The sequence below is a fragment of the Populus trichocarpa genome, chromosome 1 (genome assembly GCF_000002775.5).
Source record: "Populus trichocarpa isolate Nisqually-1 chromosome 1, P.trichocarpa_v4.1, whole genome shotgun sequence".
In the NCBI taxonomy this organism is placed as follows: Eukaryota; Viridiplantae; Streptophyta; class Magnoliopsida; order Malpighiales; family Salicaceae; genus Populus; species Populus trichocarpa.
In genome coordinates, this window is record NC_037285.2 from 34,815,108 (window position 1) to 34,832,441 (window position 17,334).

Below are 17,334 nucleotides of genomic sequence, written 5' to 3' on the forward strand. Positions count from 1 at the left end.
TAAGAGAATTTGTTAACAATAAAATCTATTAAAAAAATTCATAAATATTATAATATAATATTATTTTAGGTAATATTATAAGGATAGAGGGTCGTGTTTGGTAGAAGGATCCAAAGCTGTTAGGTCTTATTGCCCAGCAGGACCCAACACTGGTGAATCCTTCTGCCAAGCATAACCCAATGATGTTGGGCTCTGCTGCCCAGTAGCATTGGCCCTAGTTGGGTCTGGCTCCACAACCAGACTCAAGTTTATTAGGTCTGGCTCTGCCGCCAGACCCAATGATAGTGGGTCTTGTTGACTAGCAGGACCCTACGATGCCGGGACTTGTTGAGCAGCAGGACCCAGCAGCGTTTGGGCCCAACTGCCAGCAGGTCCCAGCAGCGGTTGGCCCTGATGCCACCAGGACCCAGCAGCGCTGGGTCATGCTACCAGCAAGACCCGATAGCGTTGGCTGGTTCTGTTTCATTCTAAATTCGGACCTGTAATTGGCCCGAAAAAAACCAGTCGACCTGAGGGGTAAACTTGGTACTAGAGTGACCCATCAAAAACCCAGTTGAGGCCCTTTCTTTTTCATATGTGTTTTTCGCCTAACCAGAGACCCTTCCTTTTTCATATTTTTCAATTGGTTACTAATTCATTTCAATGTTCACTATATAAATACTAGAAGAATGTTTTATTTTTTCAATATGGGATTTAAAACCCTTTAGTAAATATACTCTTTGTTTATAAGAAAAAAAAAATTATGTTTTTTCAATGTGGGATAAAAAAACCTTTTGAAAGAATCTTTTAAACTTAATTGTTTACAACATGTATAGTTTATATCCACATGGATTGTTTCTTTATTTTTTCATATAAAATATTAAAACCTCAAATATTTTTTTTTCAATTTTCCCAATTTAACTCGAGTCAACCCGTGTAACCCAGGACCCCGCTCATTGGTCGGGTCAACCTCCAGGCCGGGTTTGATAACTATGGTTGTCATGAAAATATATTTTTTGATTTGTTATATTTTTTAAACTATCAAAATATATTAAAAAAATCTACATAGATAATTTTTTATAAAATATAAAAATATTTGACCCGTGACAAAAATACAGATATTAAATCATGTTAGTCTCTCCATCCAAAGTCAGCTCAATCTTCATTAACTTGACTTTGGAAAGATGGGAGCGACATGAGGTGATTTTATACTGGCTCCAATTAAAAAATGATTAAAAATTAAAAAGCTAATACAAAATTCAATCTGATAGTTTTTTAAACAATTACACAGGCAGTTTTTTATTTATATTATAATTAATGTTTTTATTTTATTTATAAATCAAAAAACAATTATCAATATTTGGCTAAGTTTTTTCATTTATTTACATTGGCTAATTCTTATATTATTTATTTACACTAGATACCTTGTTATTTATTCTTTCAAATTTTTCGTCAATTTTTTTGCTTGGAAAAGTTTACCATCACTAACAATTCAGCTAATACCGCAATAAACTATTGATTATTTGGGTCTTATAAATAAAAAAATAGTCTAGTAACATTTAAAAATGGATGAGTTGATAGTTGTGTTGATGAAACATATAATTGATTGCATGTAATTGTTTGGAAGCACGATTTTTCACTAACATGTACGTAATTGTTTGAGAGAGAGAGTGTGAGGGGTGGCATATACGGGGTTGGTTCTAAAGAGTCTTCAGGAAAGACGGCCTCTCTCTTGTCGTTGTTGCGTGGTACTTTCGTTGACAGAAGATGGAGAGCACAGCTACATGTAATCGAGAATTAGTCCTGTAGAAGTGCAGTTTGTGCTTTGTGTTTTCTTTTCTTCTTTAAACAGAATTGTTTTTTTTTATTATTACTAACGTGGACACGAGGATTAGTTTATGTGTATTTTAATTAATCTCATGGATTTTAAAGTTAACGATTATTGAAACCTCTAATGACCCTGAGATTTATAGAACTAAAACTAATAATCTTTAAAAGATAAATCTAAAACCCGACTTGTTTAGTTACACCAACCAATTGAGGTTGCAGAAATTTTTTGCAACTGATTAGTTGTTCATTTTAATTTTCATTATGATTTTTTTTATCTTGCTGACCTTTGAGAACTTAGATCTTGGGCTGGTTTATTTGCTCATGGATTTGAGATTGGAAGGAACAATGGGTTTTCATGGAGAAGGCCCATATACATATACATGAAATCTAGAGGTATGGTGGCAAAATCTATAGGTTTGAAAGTACAGTCCGCAGACATCTTAGATTGAGAGGAAAACAATCGTTACTCACTTGAATGGTTTATTGCTTCTTCTTCTTCTTTTTTGGTATTGTAAGAGTTTTTCTCCCTTGAGAGTATAAATAGTACGGTTGAAGACATTTTATACATGCAACTCATAGTATAATACACAAGTTTCCTTTGGGCTAAAGTTGCTTTTGCAAGAGGAAGTAGAAATAATTCAAGCTTCTTTCTTTGTGGCACTAAGGCGATTGGGATTGGTCTTCGAGTGGCGTCCCAGTGATGGTGGAGTAAGTCTAGGCTAAGCTATAAGAGGAGCCAAAAAAAGGGTTGTTGGTGCATTAGCATTGATCAGAAGACATCATAGTAGGGCCAGACATGATGGCAAAACTCTTTTACAAGCATTGGTTGTCTAGTCTATTATGATGATGACCTTTGTTAGTTTAAGTTTTATGGAAAATTGATTAAGTTTTTTTTTTTTTTTTTGTGGTTAGTTTTTGGTAATGTTTTGGAGGACAAAGAACTTCCTCTGATTTTTGTTTTTGTGGTGAATCGAGGCGGCAATGAGTACTTATTTGAGGTTCTTAGTTAAGTAAAGGTGCAATTTTAGGAGTTTTGTTTCTTAAACTATCATGGTTGCTAAAAACATTTAGAAAGCTAGCACACTCCAATAAAATTATTAGGGAAACTGCATAATTGAAGATGTTGTGCTACTCAAAGTAGGGGTGATTATTTTTTATTTTATTCGGTTTTTATCAAAGAAAAATAACCAAATCAAATTAAAAAAAAAAAAACTAAAACCGGTTCAAACAAAACCCATTCAAATCGGTTTGGCTTGGTTTTTCCGGTTTGACTCAGTTTTTTTTTTCGATTTTTTTTTTGTTTGGGTTCCATTCAGTTTTTCCGGTTTCAGGTTTATAAAACCAAACCGGTCAGTTTTTTTTAAATTTTAATCGGTTTTTTTTCACGGTTCGGTTTTTTCGGTTATTTTTTTTTCCGGTTTTCTCGGTTTAATTGATTTTTTGGTTTTTTTCTCCCCCAACTCAAAGTAGCACAATCTTAATTTATGGTAATTAAAATAAATATTCATAATAACTTTAATAATTTATCTTCTCTAGTAAAAACATATTTTTTAGTCAAAATTTCTTTTTTCTATTCATGTATCTCTTTTGTTAAGAAAAAAAGACATGTCTTTAGGTTTTTTAAACAAAACCTAAAGACATGTCTTTTTAAAAATATATAATATATTATAACTAAATATTCCCAAATAAAGTTTTAAAAACATTTTGCATATTAGATTCATATATTATTATTCATAAAACAGTTACTAATATTATCATAAGAATCTAAAATATTATTTAAAATTAACTGCATAACTGGGTAATTTTTTAAAATCATCTTAATAATTTAATTTGAATAAATGTAAAAAATACTTAAAATAAGAAAATGGAATTTTATGGGCCAAAATTCACTTAATAAAAGGGCACTAGTCAACCATTTTTTTTTCAAGGAAAACATCCCAACCACCCAATTTTTTTTAAAGAATGGACAGCAGGTCTTCAGCTTGAGTATATGACATGTCTTCCACTAGTTTCTTTGTCAGCCATATTCGGTGATTAGAAACCAGTTTTCGAGTTTTTGGATTCAAAAAATTTAATTTTCAACTTGCTCTCACTAGGAACATTCTAGAAACTTTATTAAATCTATTTTTAATATTAAAACATTATTTAATCACTTTAAAAACCAAAACTTTAACAAAATCCAAAAATAATTCACGAGCCTAAATAGAAAAATCATCTTTGTTGAACTCTCATCTCCAAGATAAATTCATTTACATCAAGATTAGCTTTTTTCATTATCAGAATGTGGCCACTAAAACTCTTTTTTTTTTTTATCTCTATTTTTTTATGATTCTCTCTTTCTTCTCTTAATATCTAAGGATTAAAATGTAATAAAAAAAAATAAGGACCAAAACATGAAATCCTAAAATAACATAGACCAAATATACAGAAATTGAAACTTCATTAACCAAAATGAATTTTTACACACCTTTTGAACAATGAAAATGAAAAATTCCCTTTTTTTTTTAATTAATTTAGGTCACTGTCCTTTTACTTTTTTAACTATAAAATAAATTTTATTTCGTAATATTAACCTTTAATTTAATATCAGATTATTCTCAATCATGTCACACACAAAGAGTACGTATGGAAAGAAAAAATAAACCCTAACATATAAAACGACACCAACATAATTTACAATGATGAAATAACAAAGAAATAAATTCTAGACATATGTCACCTTCCAAGTGTCCTAAAAAAAATCTTCATTTACCACTTTTTATTTTACAATAAAAATTACCTCTAACTTAAAAATTATATGGAATTATATTAGTTATTTTTTAAAAAAATGATTTTTGTTTAGAAATATATTAAAATAATATTTTTTATTACTTTTTAAATTTTATTTTTGATATTAACATATCAAAACAACACAAAAACATCCAAAAAAATAATTTAAAACAAAAAAATAAAAAATAAAATTATTAAAAAAAAAACACTTTTAAAACATAAAAACAACCAAGTATTCGCATGTTGTCCACACATAATCAATGCCTCTACAGCATTTTTCAATTTTTTTTCTTTATTTCTGTTTTCTGCTTTATTTCTGCACTTATTTTACTTCCCTAAATTTCATGCATATGAGCGGTGCGCCCAGTATTTTTGTATCACAAACAAAATATAAGAAAAAAGAAGACAAATGACTAATTCCAATTTCAAACCCCTCTACAGATGATGATGCTCTTCATAATTAGTGATGTCCAAAAAAATTACATTTCCCAGCTTCTCTTCACAAATCGACCCTGCCAAAACCGAAATGAGAAAATTCATGATGGTTTCTATGAAATACCCTGCCAAAGCTAGATTAGGCAACAATCCATTTTCTTTTTCAGAAAAAGGTGTTTGTTAAGAAACAGAACTTCGTCCAGCAGCAATATTCTGCATTAGTCAGTGCACATGCATGCATGCACAAGTTCAGTTAATTTGTATAGCTTTTTGCAGACATTAATGGTGATTTGCTTTAACGTGCCAAGCCCTGATGAGATGTTAAAGGGGAAGTGCCCAGGATGAGCATGCACCATGATGAAATGTTAAGGAAGAAGCACCAAAAGAAACAGGCACGCTTCTCTAATGGATAATATTGGCAAATGAACCTGTAACTCAAATGGCATAATTAACACTCATATCTCCCTCTATCCAAGAGCTCGAGACTCTCCTTCGTAGCAGAAATAGAAATTGAAAATATTGGGAAATCGAGAGGAGGGGAAAAACATGAATCTGTGAGAAACAACAGGGGGCTTCAGTGGCTTTGATTTGAAAGGAATTTTGAAGCTGGTGGGGGTATTAGGATCATATTGATGCATATTTTTCATAAAATCCTGATAATTCCAATAGCAAAATGGAAACAAGAATCAAACAGCTGATTTTATCATCTCTTAAAGAGAGGAGATAAGAGTACCTTCAACCTGGGACGTTTCTCTGCGTTGAGCTTCCGAACTTCATAACGAATTCTCTTAGCAAAAAGCCTGTTCTGTCTCTTCTCCTTGTACCTTAACACACTTGCCTCTCTTTGCCCCGACTTCCAAATCTCTTTCCCTTCCTTCGTTTTCGAGCCACACATGTCTGGCACCCTCCATAAACTCCCCCACTCGTCCATTAATTGCTGCCCATAAAGCAAACCAACTTGATTGATCACTTCTTACCAACACATTTGTTGGTTGTCTTTCGCATCGTTCAATTAATCATGGTCACAAGACTAGTCTTAAATAGAGTAGTTCCTAGCTAAATACTTATATGATGCATATATATATAACAATTTCAACTTTTTTTAAGCAATTGTAACAAAAATAAATCAGAAATTTCTGTTTTGGGAGCAGAGAAATGGGATTCATTGATTTCTGGATCCAGGCCTAAGTGAAGAAACGTTAGGATTTGGCCTAATAATACATGTGCATTGGACTTGGAATATTAAAATAAATGACAAAAGGACCCAATTGAAAAAAAGTACAAAAAATGTTTGAGACCTAATTTGTAAAGTTCATAGGTTTTAGATGCAATGGAGGATATGAATATAGGTTTAGGATTACATCGAGGTTTCCCCTTATAATTTGCCGACAACTTAGTTTCTTTTAATCAATTTCATGTTCCTTTTCAATTTATCTTATTCTTTTAATTTTTTAGAAATAAAGGAAAAGGAAAAGATGAGATATTATTATTATATATATAAAAAATTAAAGATGGTAAAAGTTGGGTCAGGGTGTTATTTAATGATGTTTATAATATAGGGTTAATTACTTAATTTTGATAAACTATAGGGACTACTTTAGAATTAATACTAGAAACTTCAATGGACTATTGGGCCATAAACTAGCTGGGGGCACAGGGTCCCCCTAAAAGCAAAAAGAGCATCGCCTTTACTGCCTGGACCTCAGAGATTCCCATAAGCTACAAAAAAAAGAACCTCCAGCCCAAAAACAGCACCCCCTCCACCACACTTATCACGAGAGAGACAACAAAAAGTCTAACAATTAAACACCATTATTGATGGATTTTTTTTAAAAAATAATAATCTAATTTGGTAAAAGTTGTGGTAAAATGGCAAGGTTATAAAAATATTTAAAAAATAACATAATTTCAATATAATTATAATTCTAAATATTAGTTTTATAACAATTCGTTATGGGAATATCTATTATTTACTAGAAATCAAATGTGAATGTTAACATGTATAAAAATTAACATAAAAATTTATGAAGATTTAATTACTAAGATATGATATTCAAGATCTAAAAATCTAAAAAAAAATAATAATAATGTGACATGAGAGAGAAACAATTAAAGAAAAAAAAAGATAAGAAAAAATAGATCACCAAGAACACATCAAAACGTATTATTTACACACTTAGTATCGTTATAAATATCTTGACAAATCGGTTCTAACTACACCATAAAAAATCATCAAATGACATCGTAATTAGTTAATAGTTTTGTTTTACAAGGTTTAATTAATTTTAAACAAAACCAATTACCATCTTATTCGATGATCTTCAATAATGCGATTATAATCGTCAAATCTAGATTTTTTTAACAATATTGAATATAAAAAACAGAGCCTTTTTGTATCCCCAATGACTCATCTTCTTTCCCTTCTTTTTCTTCCTTTATTTATCTCTCATATTATATCAGTTTGTTTTCCAGTTTATTTCTTAATTATTAGATCTTAAATCTCATATTATATAGTGGATTTTCATGGCATTTTATGTTGATTTTGGTACATATTAATTAATTTTACTCCTGATTTCTTGAGCAAACAATTACTGTTCTCAATAGCACAGTCATGTTGAAACCCTATATTTTCTAAATAATTTTCTATCATTTTCTCAACATACTGTGTTAAAATGATAATCACCAGCTGAGATCCCTAACCATACCACCATGACCATCAAGAATATATATATATATATATATATATATATATATATATATATATATATATATATATATAAACAAAAGCCAATGCTGCACATATATACGCACATTAAAAATTAAGGATATTAATTTATTCCGTGAAGAATAGAAAAATAATGGCTTAAATTGTTAAGGTTATAGAGCAAGTGCTTACATTGGAACCGTCATAGATATCTGGAACAGTTTGTGGGGACTCTCCTTCGATGTAAAGAGGGCCTTTATCAGACCAAGCATTTAATATCTCTTGATAATCGAGCTTCAGGCCAACCAAACCATTTTTGTTATCATCTTGAGCCTGCAGCGTCTTCCCCGGCGTATCAGCAACACCATTACAAGAAGAGCTGCTCACCTCTTCTTGCTCTTTCTTCTCCACCACCTCCCAGTAACTCACCCACCTCTCATCACTCAAGTCTCTCTCTTTACACTTCATTGCTGTCCTTTCCAGCAAGCTGGCTCGCCCATGATCACATCTCTCTTGATCAATCTCAATATAGCAGCTAAGTGGGCCATCCTCTGAGGTGGTGGTGTCAAGGAGGCCTTGGAGAGTGGTGGAGGTATCGTCAGTACTGGCTGTTTCCAAGAGAAAGGCAACTTGATCATGCTCATGCATGTCTTTGTATTGTTGGACGATATTTTCTGGATGGAGAGGGAATAGATTTTTCAGTTGTTTGCTGTGGGTCATTTGGGTTTTGGATTTCTGTGGGGTTTTTGTTTTGGGAGATAGCTCAAGTTTAAGAGAGAGATATTTAGGCTTTCTTGTTTTACTTCTGGTTTTTCGTGCTGGGATTAGTACTCTTGCTTCTTCTTTTGCTGCTTTTTTTCTTTGTCTAGTAAGGCTGCTTTTGCTGCACATATTTTCTCCTCCCCTTGGTTTAATCTTTGAGCTTGGAGAAGAAACGCTAAGAGAAAAGAGGGCACCTTTCCTGTAGCCAAAGACTCTGATTTGATGATCACTTGACACCTTGTGGCGCCTAATGAGGATTTTTCTCTGTACAGGAGAAGATGATGGGATGGATTGTACTACTTACACGTGGAAGGAAGGGATTGGATGTGGGAGTGGATTGTGTTGTTATCTGGATTACGTGATAGTTCTGAGGATTTGGGAGTAATTTGGTCATCCAATTACCTAGTCTTGCCCTTTGGCTTTTAATGCAGTTTCACATCTCATTTCGCCGTCAGTAGCCAGTCTACTAGATTTCAAGTTTTTTTTTTACGGCAAAAAATTGGTATTATCAATGTTTTTTTTTTCATATTATGAATTTTTTTATTAAAAAATAATATTTGGGCTTAATAAAACAAATAAAAAAATCAATAAATCAATAAATTATATTAAAAAATTATGAATATTAATTAAATAATAAAGCGAGAAGTTGATATTTCTAAAAAAATAATTAAAAGATTGATATCCATATCAGTATTTTACTTTAATTGTTCTTTTTGTTTTATAGGTTTTGTTTTATATATTTTGAAGGTTAATTTAAATGGTTAAGAATACATTATTTTTGTTCTTATAAATTAATTATATAAATATAATTTATTTATCTAAAATTTAATTAAAAAAATATTTAAAGATAAATTGCAATAATCTTTTTAAGGCATTATGAAATTATAGAAAAAAAATTAAAAAATTAATTACTATTAAAAAAAAGTTAAATAACAAAAAATTAACTTAAAAAAACAAAATTAAAAAATCAAGCTGAAAAAAAAAAACCGTACACCTAGCTTTGTTGAAACAAATAAATGGAAAAGAACAAAAGACATGACATTCACTTTCACTGATAGTTAAAAGCCGATCAGTTGATCCGGTTAAGAGATCGGGTCTCGGATTTTATGGATCAACTCAGATCAACTAGAAAAAATTAAGGAAAAAATTCATGTGAATATAGGCTATACATATTGTAAATAATGAAGTTTAAAAGAATATTTTTTAAAAAAAATTTATCCCACATTAAAACAAACATAACTTTTTTCAAATTCCACTTTGAAAAAATAATTTCTTTATTGGAAACATAGAGTATATATATTAAAGGGTTTCAAATCCCACATTAAAAAATAATTTTTTCTTGGGAACATAGAATATATATACTAAAGAGTTTCAAATCTCACATTGAAAAAACATAATTTTTTTCTTGTGAACATAGAGTATATATACTAAAGGACTTCAAATCTCACATTGAAAAGATATTATATTATCCTTTTAAGTTGAAGTATTTAAACTAAAAAGTTTTTTTTATCCCATATTAAAAAAACATAACTTTTTTCTTGTGAATATGGAGTATATGTACAAAAGAACTTCAAATTCAACATTGAAAAAATAACTTTTTTCTTAGAAACATAGAGTATATATACGAAAAGGTTTCAAATCTCATATTGAAAAAATAACTTTTTTCTTAGGAACATAGAGTATATATATTAAAGGGCTTCAAATCCCACATTGAAAAGATATTATATTATCCTTTTAAATTGAAGTATTTAAACTAAAAAGTTTTTTATCCCACATTGAAAAAATATAATTTTTTTTCTTGTGAACATAGAGTATATATACGAAAGGGTTTCAAATCCCACATTGAAAAAACAACTTTTTTCTTGTGAATATAGAGCATATATATTAAAGGGTTTCAAATACCACATTGAAAAAATAAAATATTTTTCTAATATTTATATAATGAACTTTAAAAAATGTTAATAACCAGCTAAAAAATTATGAAAAAAGAGAGGTATAAGAGAAAAATCACATTTAAAAAAAAAATACGGGGTCTCGTTCGAGTTCGCTCGGGTCATGGGTCGATCCACCGGACCAAGCCAGGTTTAATAATAGTGCTTTCACTCAAGATTATTTTTTTAAAATAGAATGGTCACTACATCCTCTATTTGGACATACAATATGTCCATTGTTATGATAATTTCTTATCACTTCTAGTTAAAAACTAGGGTATGATTTTTTAGATTTTAAAAATTAAATTTTAATTTATTATTTCATAAAAATACTTTATAAGAATTCTAGAAATCTCAATAAACTCATTTTTAATTCTAAAATACTTTTTAATTAGATTAAAAATTAAAAATAACAGAATAAAAAAAAACTTCAATAGCTTTAATGTACTTTTTCTTACATGTTTGAAGGGAAAAATCACCTCCATTGAATACCCCTTTCTAATATAAACTCATTAATATCAAAATTAACTTTTTTGTAATCAACCAAATTCTTTTTCTCTCCTTTCTATTTTTTAATGATTCTTTTCTTCCCTCTTCACATCTAGAGATTGAAAAATAAAAACTTCATGTAATGAAAACATAAAATCTTAAAATAACTAGAATTAGAAATGTATAAACTAAAATTTCAAGGACCAAATAAAAGTTTTATATGCCTTCTATACAATGAAAATAAATAATGGCTTTATTTAATTTATTTTTTACGTTAATTTTGGTCATTTTTCTTTCAGATGTTTAACTGTAAACTAAAATCATATTTATTAATATTTATTTTTAATTCAACATTGGCATTTCACACATACAATATCATGTAAGACAAAACAAATCTCAATACAAAAAAATCATGCTAATATGACTTTTGAAGATGAAATTGCAAGGAAATAAAGTTCCTTGCAAACGTGTTGGTTGTTCAATCGTAGAACTTCAGTTATACACTATGGTGTGCTTACGTATATATTTATTATGCATTATACAATATAACTAAAATAATATTTATTGTCCATTATCTAAAATGTCTGCTGATAGCACTGTTCATTATATAACTAAAAACATATTGATTTTTACTGTACATTTATCTAAAGTAAAGTTAATAGCACTGTTCAATGAAAAATGCTGTTTTTTTTTTCAAGGAACTTTATTTTAATGCAATTTTATCTTTTTCCATATGCCCGACCGTTGTTCGTCAACCTACAAGCCTCGCCCCAACCGATAGACCTCGACACCTCTTTAAAAGCAATTGTAAATGGCTGTGTTTGGCTATCAGAGGAAGCTACACACACCACTTGAACGAGGAGGGCTTATTCCATATGTTGGCATGTGTGATCCACGTGTTAGCCAAGTTTGAGTGCGTTTGGTATTGTGGTAGCTGTTGTGGTTGTGGTTTGAAAAAAGTAGTTTCAGAAAAAGTGCTTTTAGTTGAGGTTGGTCTGAAAAAATATATGTTTGGTTAAAATTGAGGTTAAAAAAAAAGTTGTTTAATGTGTTTGGTTACAAATTGTGGTTGAATTTTATTTTATTGTATAATTACCTAAAAGGACTTAATTCATAATATTAATGAAGTAACATTACAACCAATAAATTTTTGCAAATACACCTAAACATATTAGTGCAATAATTTATAATTGTGTCATTAAACTTGCAGCAATCCCATCACGTACGTAATCCATTCGTGAAGACCTTTGGTGTCCTTGACTTTGTGAAAGTGAAGCCACATCAGGTAGAAAATCATCGGGTACAAAATCAGGATGGCGATCGAACTCCATAAATGCCACATCTTGCATTGAAGTTCTTCTAATGTAATTATGAATTGCCATGGATGCGACAACAATTCTAACTTGTGCCTTGTAATTATAGGCCGACATATTCTGTAGGATTCGCCATCTTTTTTTCCAAACTCCAAATGTTCGTTCTATCACACAACGTAATGAAGAGTGCATACGGTTGAAAATTTCTTCACGAGTTTGTGGTTGTCCTCGCCTCCTAAATTCTTGCAAATGATATCTCTGACCTCTATATGGACCTAAAAATCCATATTCATTAGGATATCCCGAATCAACCAAGTAGTATTTCCCTGAAAAAACATATAATTGTTTTAAACTGAAAATTACAAAAAAAAAAAAACCAAATAACATTAATTATCATATATACACATACACATACACATATTATTACCTTCCGGTGGCTTAGGAAATTTTATACATGGATTGTCAATTGCCTCGAGAAAAATTCGTGTATCATGTGCACTACCTTCCCAACCCGCCCAAACAAATGTGAATTGCATGTCAAAGCTACATGCAGCCATAACATTCTAGGTTGGCACACCTTTTCGGCCGATAAATGGGATTTGCTTTTCAAAAGAAACACATGAACGGACATGTGTACCGTCAATAGCTCCTACACAATTCTAATATACGATAAACCAGCAAAATAACATCAATTTGAGCTGACAAAAAAATTAAATTTCACAAATTCATGAAATATGAATCACTATTAACAAATACAATGTACGACATTACCTTGAAATGTGGCATATACCTCGGATTGTTCACAATTTCCCTCGGTGTGTTTACGAACCCGGAATCTGCAGGTTGAATTAAATCTGTAGCGAGCGAACAAACTGATCTAAGAACCTCACTAAAGTACCTGCTAATTGTTTCTCCTGAATGTTGGAATCTCTCCTGAACTTCCCTGTTGGAAGCACCCAAAGCTATTGTATAAAGAAATATTCCAACTTTTTCAAAAACACACATTCTTCTAGATGCCTTTAACCCATATTGGTTTTCAAGTATAAAGCACAGACTCTGAAATGTTGTCGCATCCATCCTAAACATGTTTACACAGCGCGTCCAATGTCCATGTAATATTTCTATCAACCATTGCATTCCAGTGTTGTACGAATCCATACAAGGCTCTTTATATATATAAGTATTATAATATAAAGCTACGGCACCTGCCGTGCATAAAATCAATTTCTGCTCATCGAACTCCCTTTCCCAAAACAACTCATCTTCTTCATCTGAATCATCATTGTCGTCGTCGTTGTCGTCATTATCAGAACTGTAATTACCACTACAATCTCCATCGTTTACAGAAGAATGACCATAATTAACATAATCGGCAACGTTATTCAGTACGTCATCATAATCCCCTTCAAAAAGTGTTGAAAACCAGTGCGAATCCATATCTATCATGCCATACAAATTTTTTTGTGAATAATTAAAGATTGTACGACTTGTTACAAAAAAAAAAAACAAATGGATAATGCATTCTTGCAAATAAGTGTTATTGTTCACTTTCTCCACGTTTAATGAAATTTTGCTCAGCTTGTAAATTTTATAAGGCTATATTTATTTACAATTCAGTCCTTTACCTCATTTGAAAGTGAAATTGAATTTCTTTTTCCAAAATGCCTATTATCTCTAATCAAAATTTATAATTCCCCTTGTTATACACAACATAAAAAATCGAATTTCAAAATATCAAAATTGAAATTCCAGAAACAATGAACAATTCACACACAAATTGTTTTTCCTTTTCATTTCCTGCTTCCACTATTTCATTTCTTGTGCTAACTATAATAATATGTCAAATGTACCATACATCACTAAAAATTGCATTTCCAAAACTGAGCCATACGATTAACTATAATATTTTCATTTCCCTATTACCTGATCAATAAATAATAACCATGTTTGCCACCTTCCCCCAAGATTCAAACCGGTTTTACTTATGGAATGCTGCTTCAGCATATTGAACAAGACAGTTATGACATTATGTAGAATAATATACAATGACAGAGGTGTCTAACAAAACTAACAATTTTCTACCCTTCACTATCCCAATGCACACCATAAACAAACATTTAAAAACCTAAGAAACTACACTGACTTTACATGAATGCCATAACATTAACCAATCAGCTGCAATCTAATGAATTAAATGGAACTTACCTATTACAGATGTATAAATAGCAGCAATCAGCAACACCAGCAATTAGAAACAACCACTCTTCATTGCAGGTACTAACACATTCGGTTTCTACCCAAAGAAATTGACAGTATGCAAGTGAATAACTTCCCATACTTACTGGTATTTATATACAAATACATAGGAATGGAAGTAATATTCCAAAAACTGTTACCTAACTTTCAAAAGCTACCATTCAAGAGCAAGATACCAAACATTCAAATGTTGCATACACCAACTGAAAATTTCAAAATTAGCAACCTAGACCTACCATTCAAGAGCAACTAACCAAACATTCAAAGTATAATACAAACAAGCAGTAGTCTCGGTTGCATAACTTATTATCACCAACCATTCAACTTCAAAGTAACCGAACTGCAAAAGAGTACTTTAACAAGCTAAACATAACATTCAAAGCTAAGCATCCACATATTTAAGGTAACATTGAAAGATAAGCATCCACATAATTAAGGTCTACAATTTAGAAATTAACATCCATGAAATTCCAACCCAACATCACTATTCAGTCATACATATATAACAAAACATACATGGTAGTGGGTTCCAAAAACTTAGCTACGGAAATACACCAAAACATGGGCAACTCCTTCTAATTTCAGTAACATTTGCAGCACAAGAAGTCTGCAAAACCAGTGGAAAATATTTCAGACAACTAAATATATTACTTGTCTACAGGATTCAACATAAATACAAAAACATGAATAGGGTAAAAAGCTAAAAACTGACCTTGACCATCTAAGCTTGTCTGTGTTGGTCAAACATTATTTTCAACAATGACATTTTTCTGTCAATACAACCCATTGCAGCCCACATCTCCCTCTTGCTCCTCGCACAGAAGAATTTAGTTGCAAAGGTATGCAATGCACTACCAAAGGCAACTCCATCAATAGAGTGCAGTTCTTCAATTACCTCTTCAATGCTACAACCTTTTTTTATCTCTACAAGGAGCTGTGATCCCTCTAGGCATGGAGACAGTCTCAATAATTTTATCCAGACGTGCAACTAGCACTGCTCCCATTCCAGTTCCCCTTTTCTTTTTTTGCAATTGAGGAGTAGTCTGATGTGTACTCTTTCTCTTTGAACTGCTGGGGTTGCTGCTACTGTTTGCGACATTGCTTCCACCAACCATGTTGCTAACATCCCGATTGAAATCAGGGATTGCATCATCTTCAGAGTCGCCACTTCCTTCTTCCATGTTAGTATCCTCATTGGTTGTATTTCTCATTCCAGCCGCCACATTATCTTCATCTGATAAAAATCCTTGTGAGGGAGTCCAAGCATATTCTCTCGTGGCCACTATGTTAGTAAACATGATATCGTACTTGGCACACAACGAGGGCTCTATGCCGACATGCCTAAACTTCTTTGCTCCTCTCATTTCCTGTGCAATGACAGCTGGATGTAATTAGGAATGCTAATAGATGAATAAATAATACAACATGACAAAAAAAATTATGAGGCTATTGCAAATTAGCAACTTAACCTGAATTTTTGATTGCCACCATTCATCAGTTGCTGAGATGGTCCCAAGTTCAGAAGACCAACCAACTCCAGTTTCAGTTATTAATTTTTTCCATACCCTCCAGTCCTTTTTAATCCCATCCCATTTGTTTTTAAGCTGAGATTTTGATAATGAAAGGCCTGTCTGATCTTTGAACGACTGTATGATAAATTTCCAGCCAGCTTTATCAAAATGTGTGTTTGGTCTCTTGCCTCTCTCAATAGCTGTAATGCAAATGTCGCAAAACGTGTGCAACATTGCCTTACTCCAAGAAGCTTTATCATGTGTGTCAGACCCATCCATTGCTGGTTGACAATGCAATGAAAAATTAAACAAACAATTAACCAATGAACAAGAGATTGAATGCTGATAAGGCCATAAACAATAGTAACAGAACAGTAAATTACATGTGCAGAAAAAGGTAAACCAAAGAATAACAAAAGGTTGAATGTTGACAAGGAATGAAAACATAAATAAAGAAATTATCTATAGCAGCTTGGTTGACAATGCAAGAAAGAATTCAAAGCACAATTCACTATAGCTGACAACAGCTTTAATGCTGATAAGGGATGAAAAAAAGAAACTAAAGAACTAATTCAAAAAAAGATTGAATGATGTGAAGTGTGAACTAAGAAACTTGACAGGGGAAAGAACATAAAAACCTACCCACGGTGGAAAAAACCTATAACTGTTTTTCATCAATTAGCAGGGGATGTTTTAATTAGCAACTAAAATTATTTGTTTAATTTACTAGTATTTAGAAATCAGCAGCACACAATAACAGTTTAACATAGCAAGCAGGGGATGTTCTGTGTGTGTGTGTCTATACATATATATATATATATATATATATACATATATTAGCATAAAAAACAGGGGATGTTCTACTTTAGCAATTGAAATTAATTGTGTCATTAATTTACGTTTATTTGGTAACAATCAGCAGCACACAACAACAACAAATAACCAACACAGAAATAACTGCAGATACATGGAGGGAATAAAGATAATGAAAAATTAGCAGTAATCGTTGACGAGAGTAAAATACAAGTTAATTAAAAAAGGCATAAACAGGTCAATTTCATTGCAATGAACAAAAATAAAATTAAAATTGCTAAGGGGACCAGTGAAGTAAGCACAGTACCCGTTGGAAATTGCAGCTGAGGTGTTTGAATGAAGCTTGATATCTGTGGTGGGGTTGTTGCTTGCAGGAACACAGGTTGCTCGTTGTCTTCTTTTTCTTTTATTAAGGAGAAACGAAGGAAAAATTAGCATATAAACAAGTGATTAAACAGAAGAGGATAAACAGATCTTCGCTGGAATAAACAACAAGTAACTTAAAATTTCTATAAGAACAGACCAGTGAACTAACCCTTTGG

At 31.5% G+C, this 17,334-nt stretch overlaps 2 protein-coding genes across 2 annotated transcripts; both read right to left on the reverse strand.

Moving 5' to 3' along the window:
- Nucleotides 1-4,832: 4,832 nt before the first annotated feature.
- On the reverse strand, nt 4,833-13,649 carry LOC7456192 (uncharacterized). The gene is made up of 7 exons (XM_024587298.2): nt 13,418-13,649; nt 12,984-13,174; nt 12,790-12,871; nt 12,126-12,538; nt 7,910-8,743; nt 5,747-5,950; nt 4,833-5,090 (listed from the first exon to the last, which is right to left on the reverse strand). Exons 1-7 carry the CDS (start codon nt 13,647-13,649, stop codon nt 5,058-5,060), a joined length of 1,989 nt encoding a protein of 662 aa, XP_024443066.1. The 3' UTR covers nt 4,833-5,057.
- A 1,537-nt stretch (nt 13,650-15,186) lies between these two features.
- Nucleotides 15,187-16,269, reverse strand: LOC18095336 (L10-interacting MYB domain-containing protein). The gene is given in 3 exon segments (XM_024603555.2): nt 15,187-15,387; nt 15,389-15,835; nt 15,938-16,269. Coding segments are annotated over 3 exon segments (966 nt in total). The 5' UTR covers nt 16,259-16,269; the 3' UTR covers nt 15,187-15,189.
- Nucleotides 16,270-17,334: the final 1,065 nt, after the last annotated feature.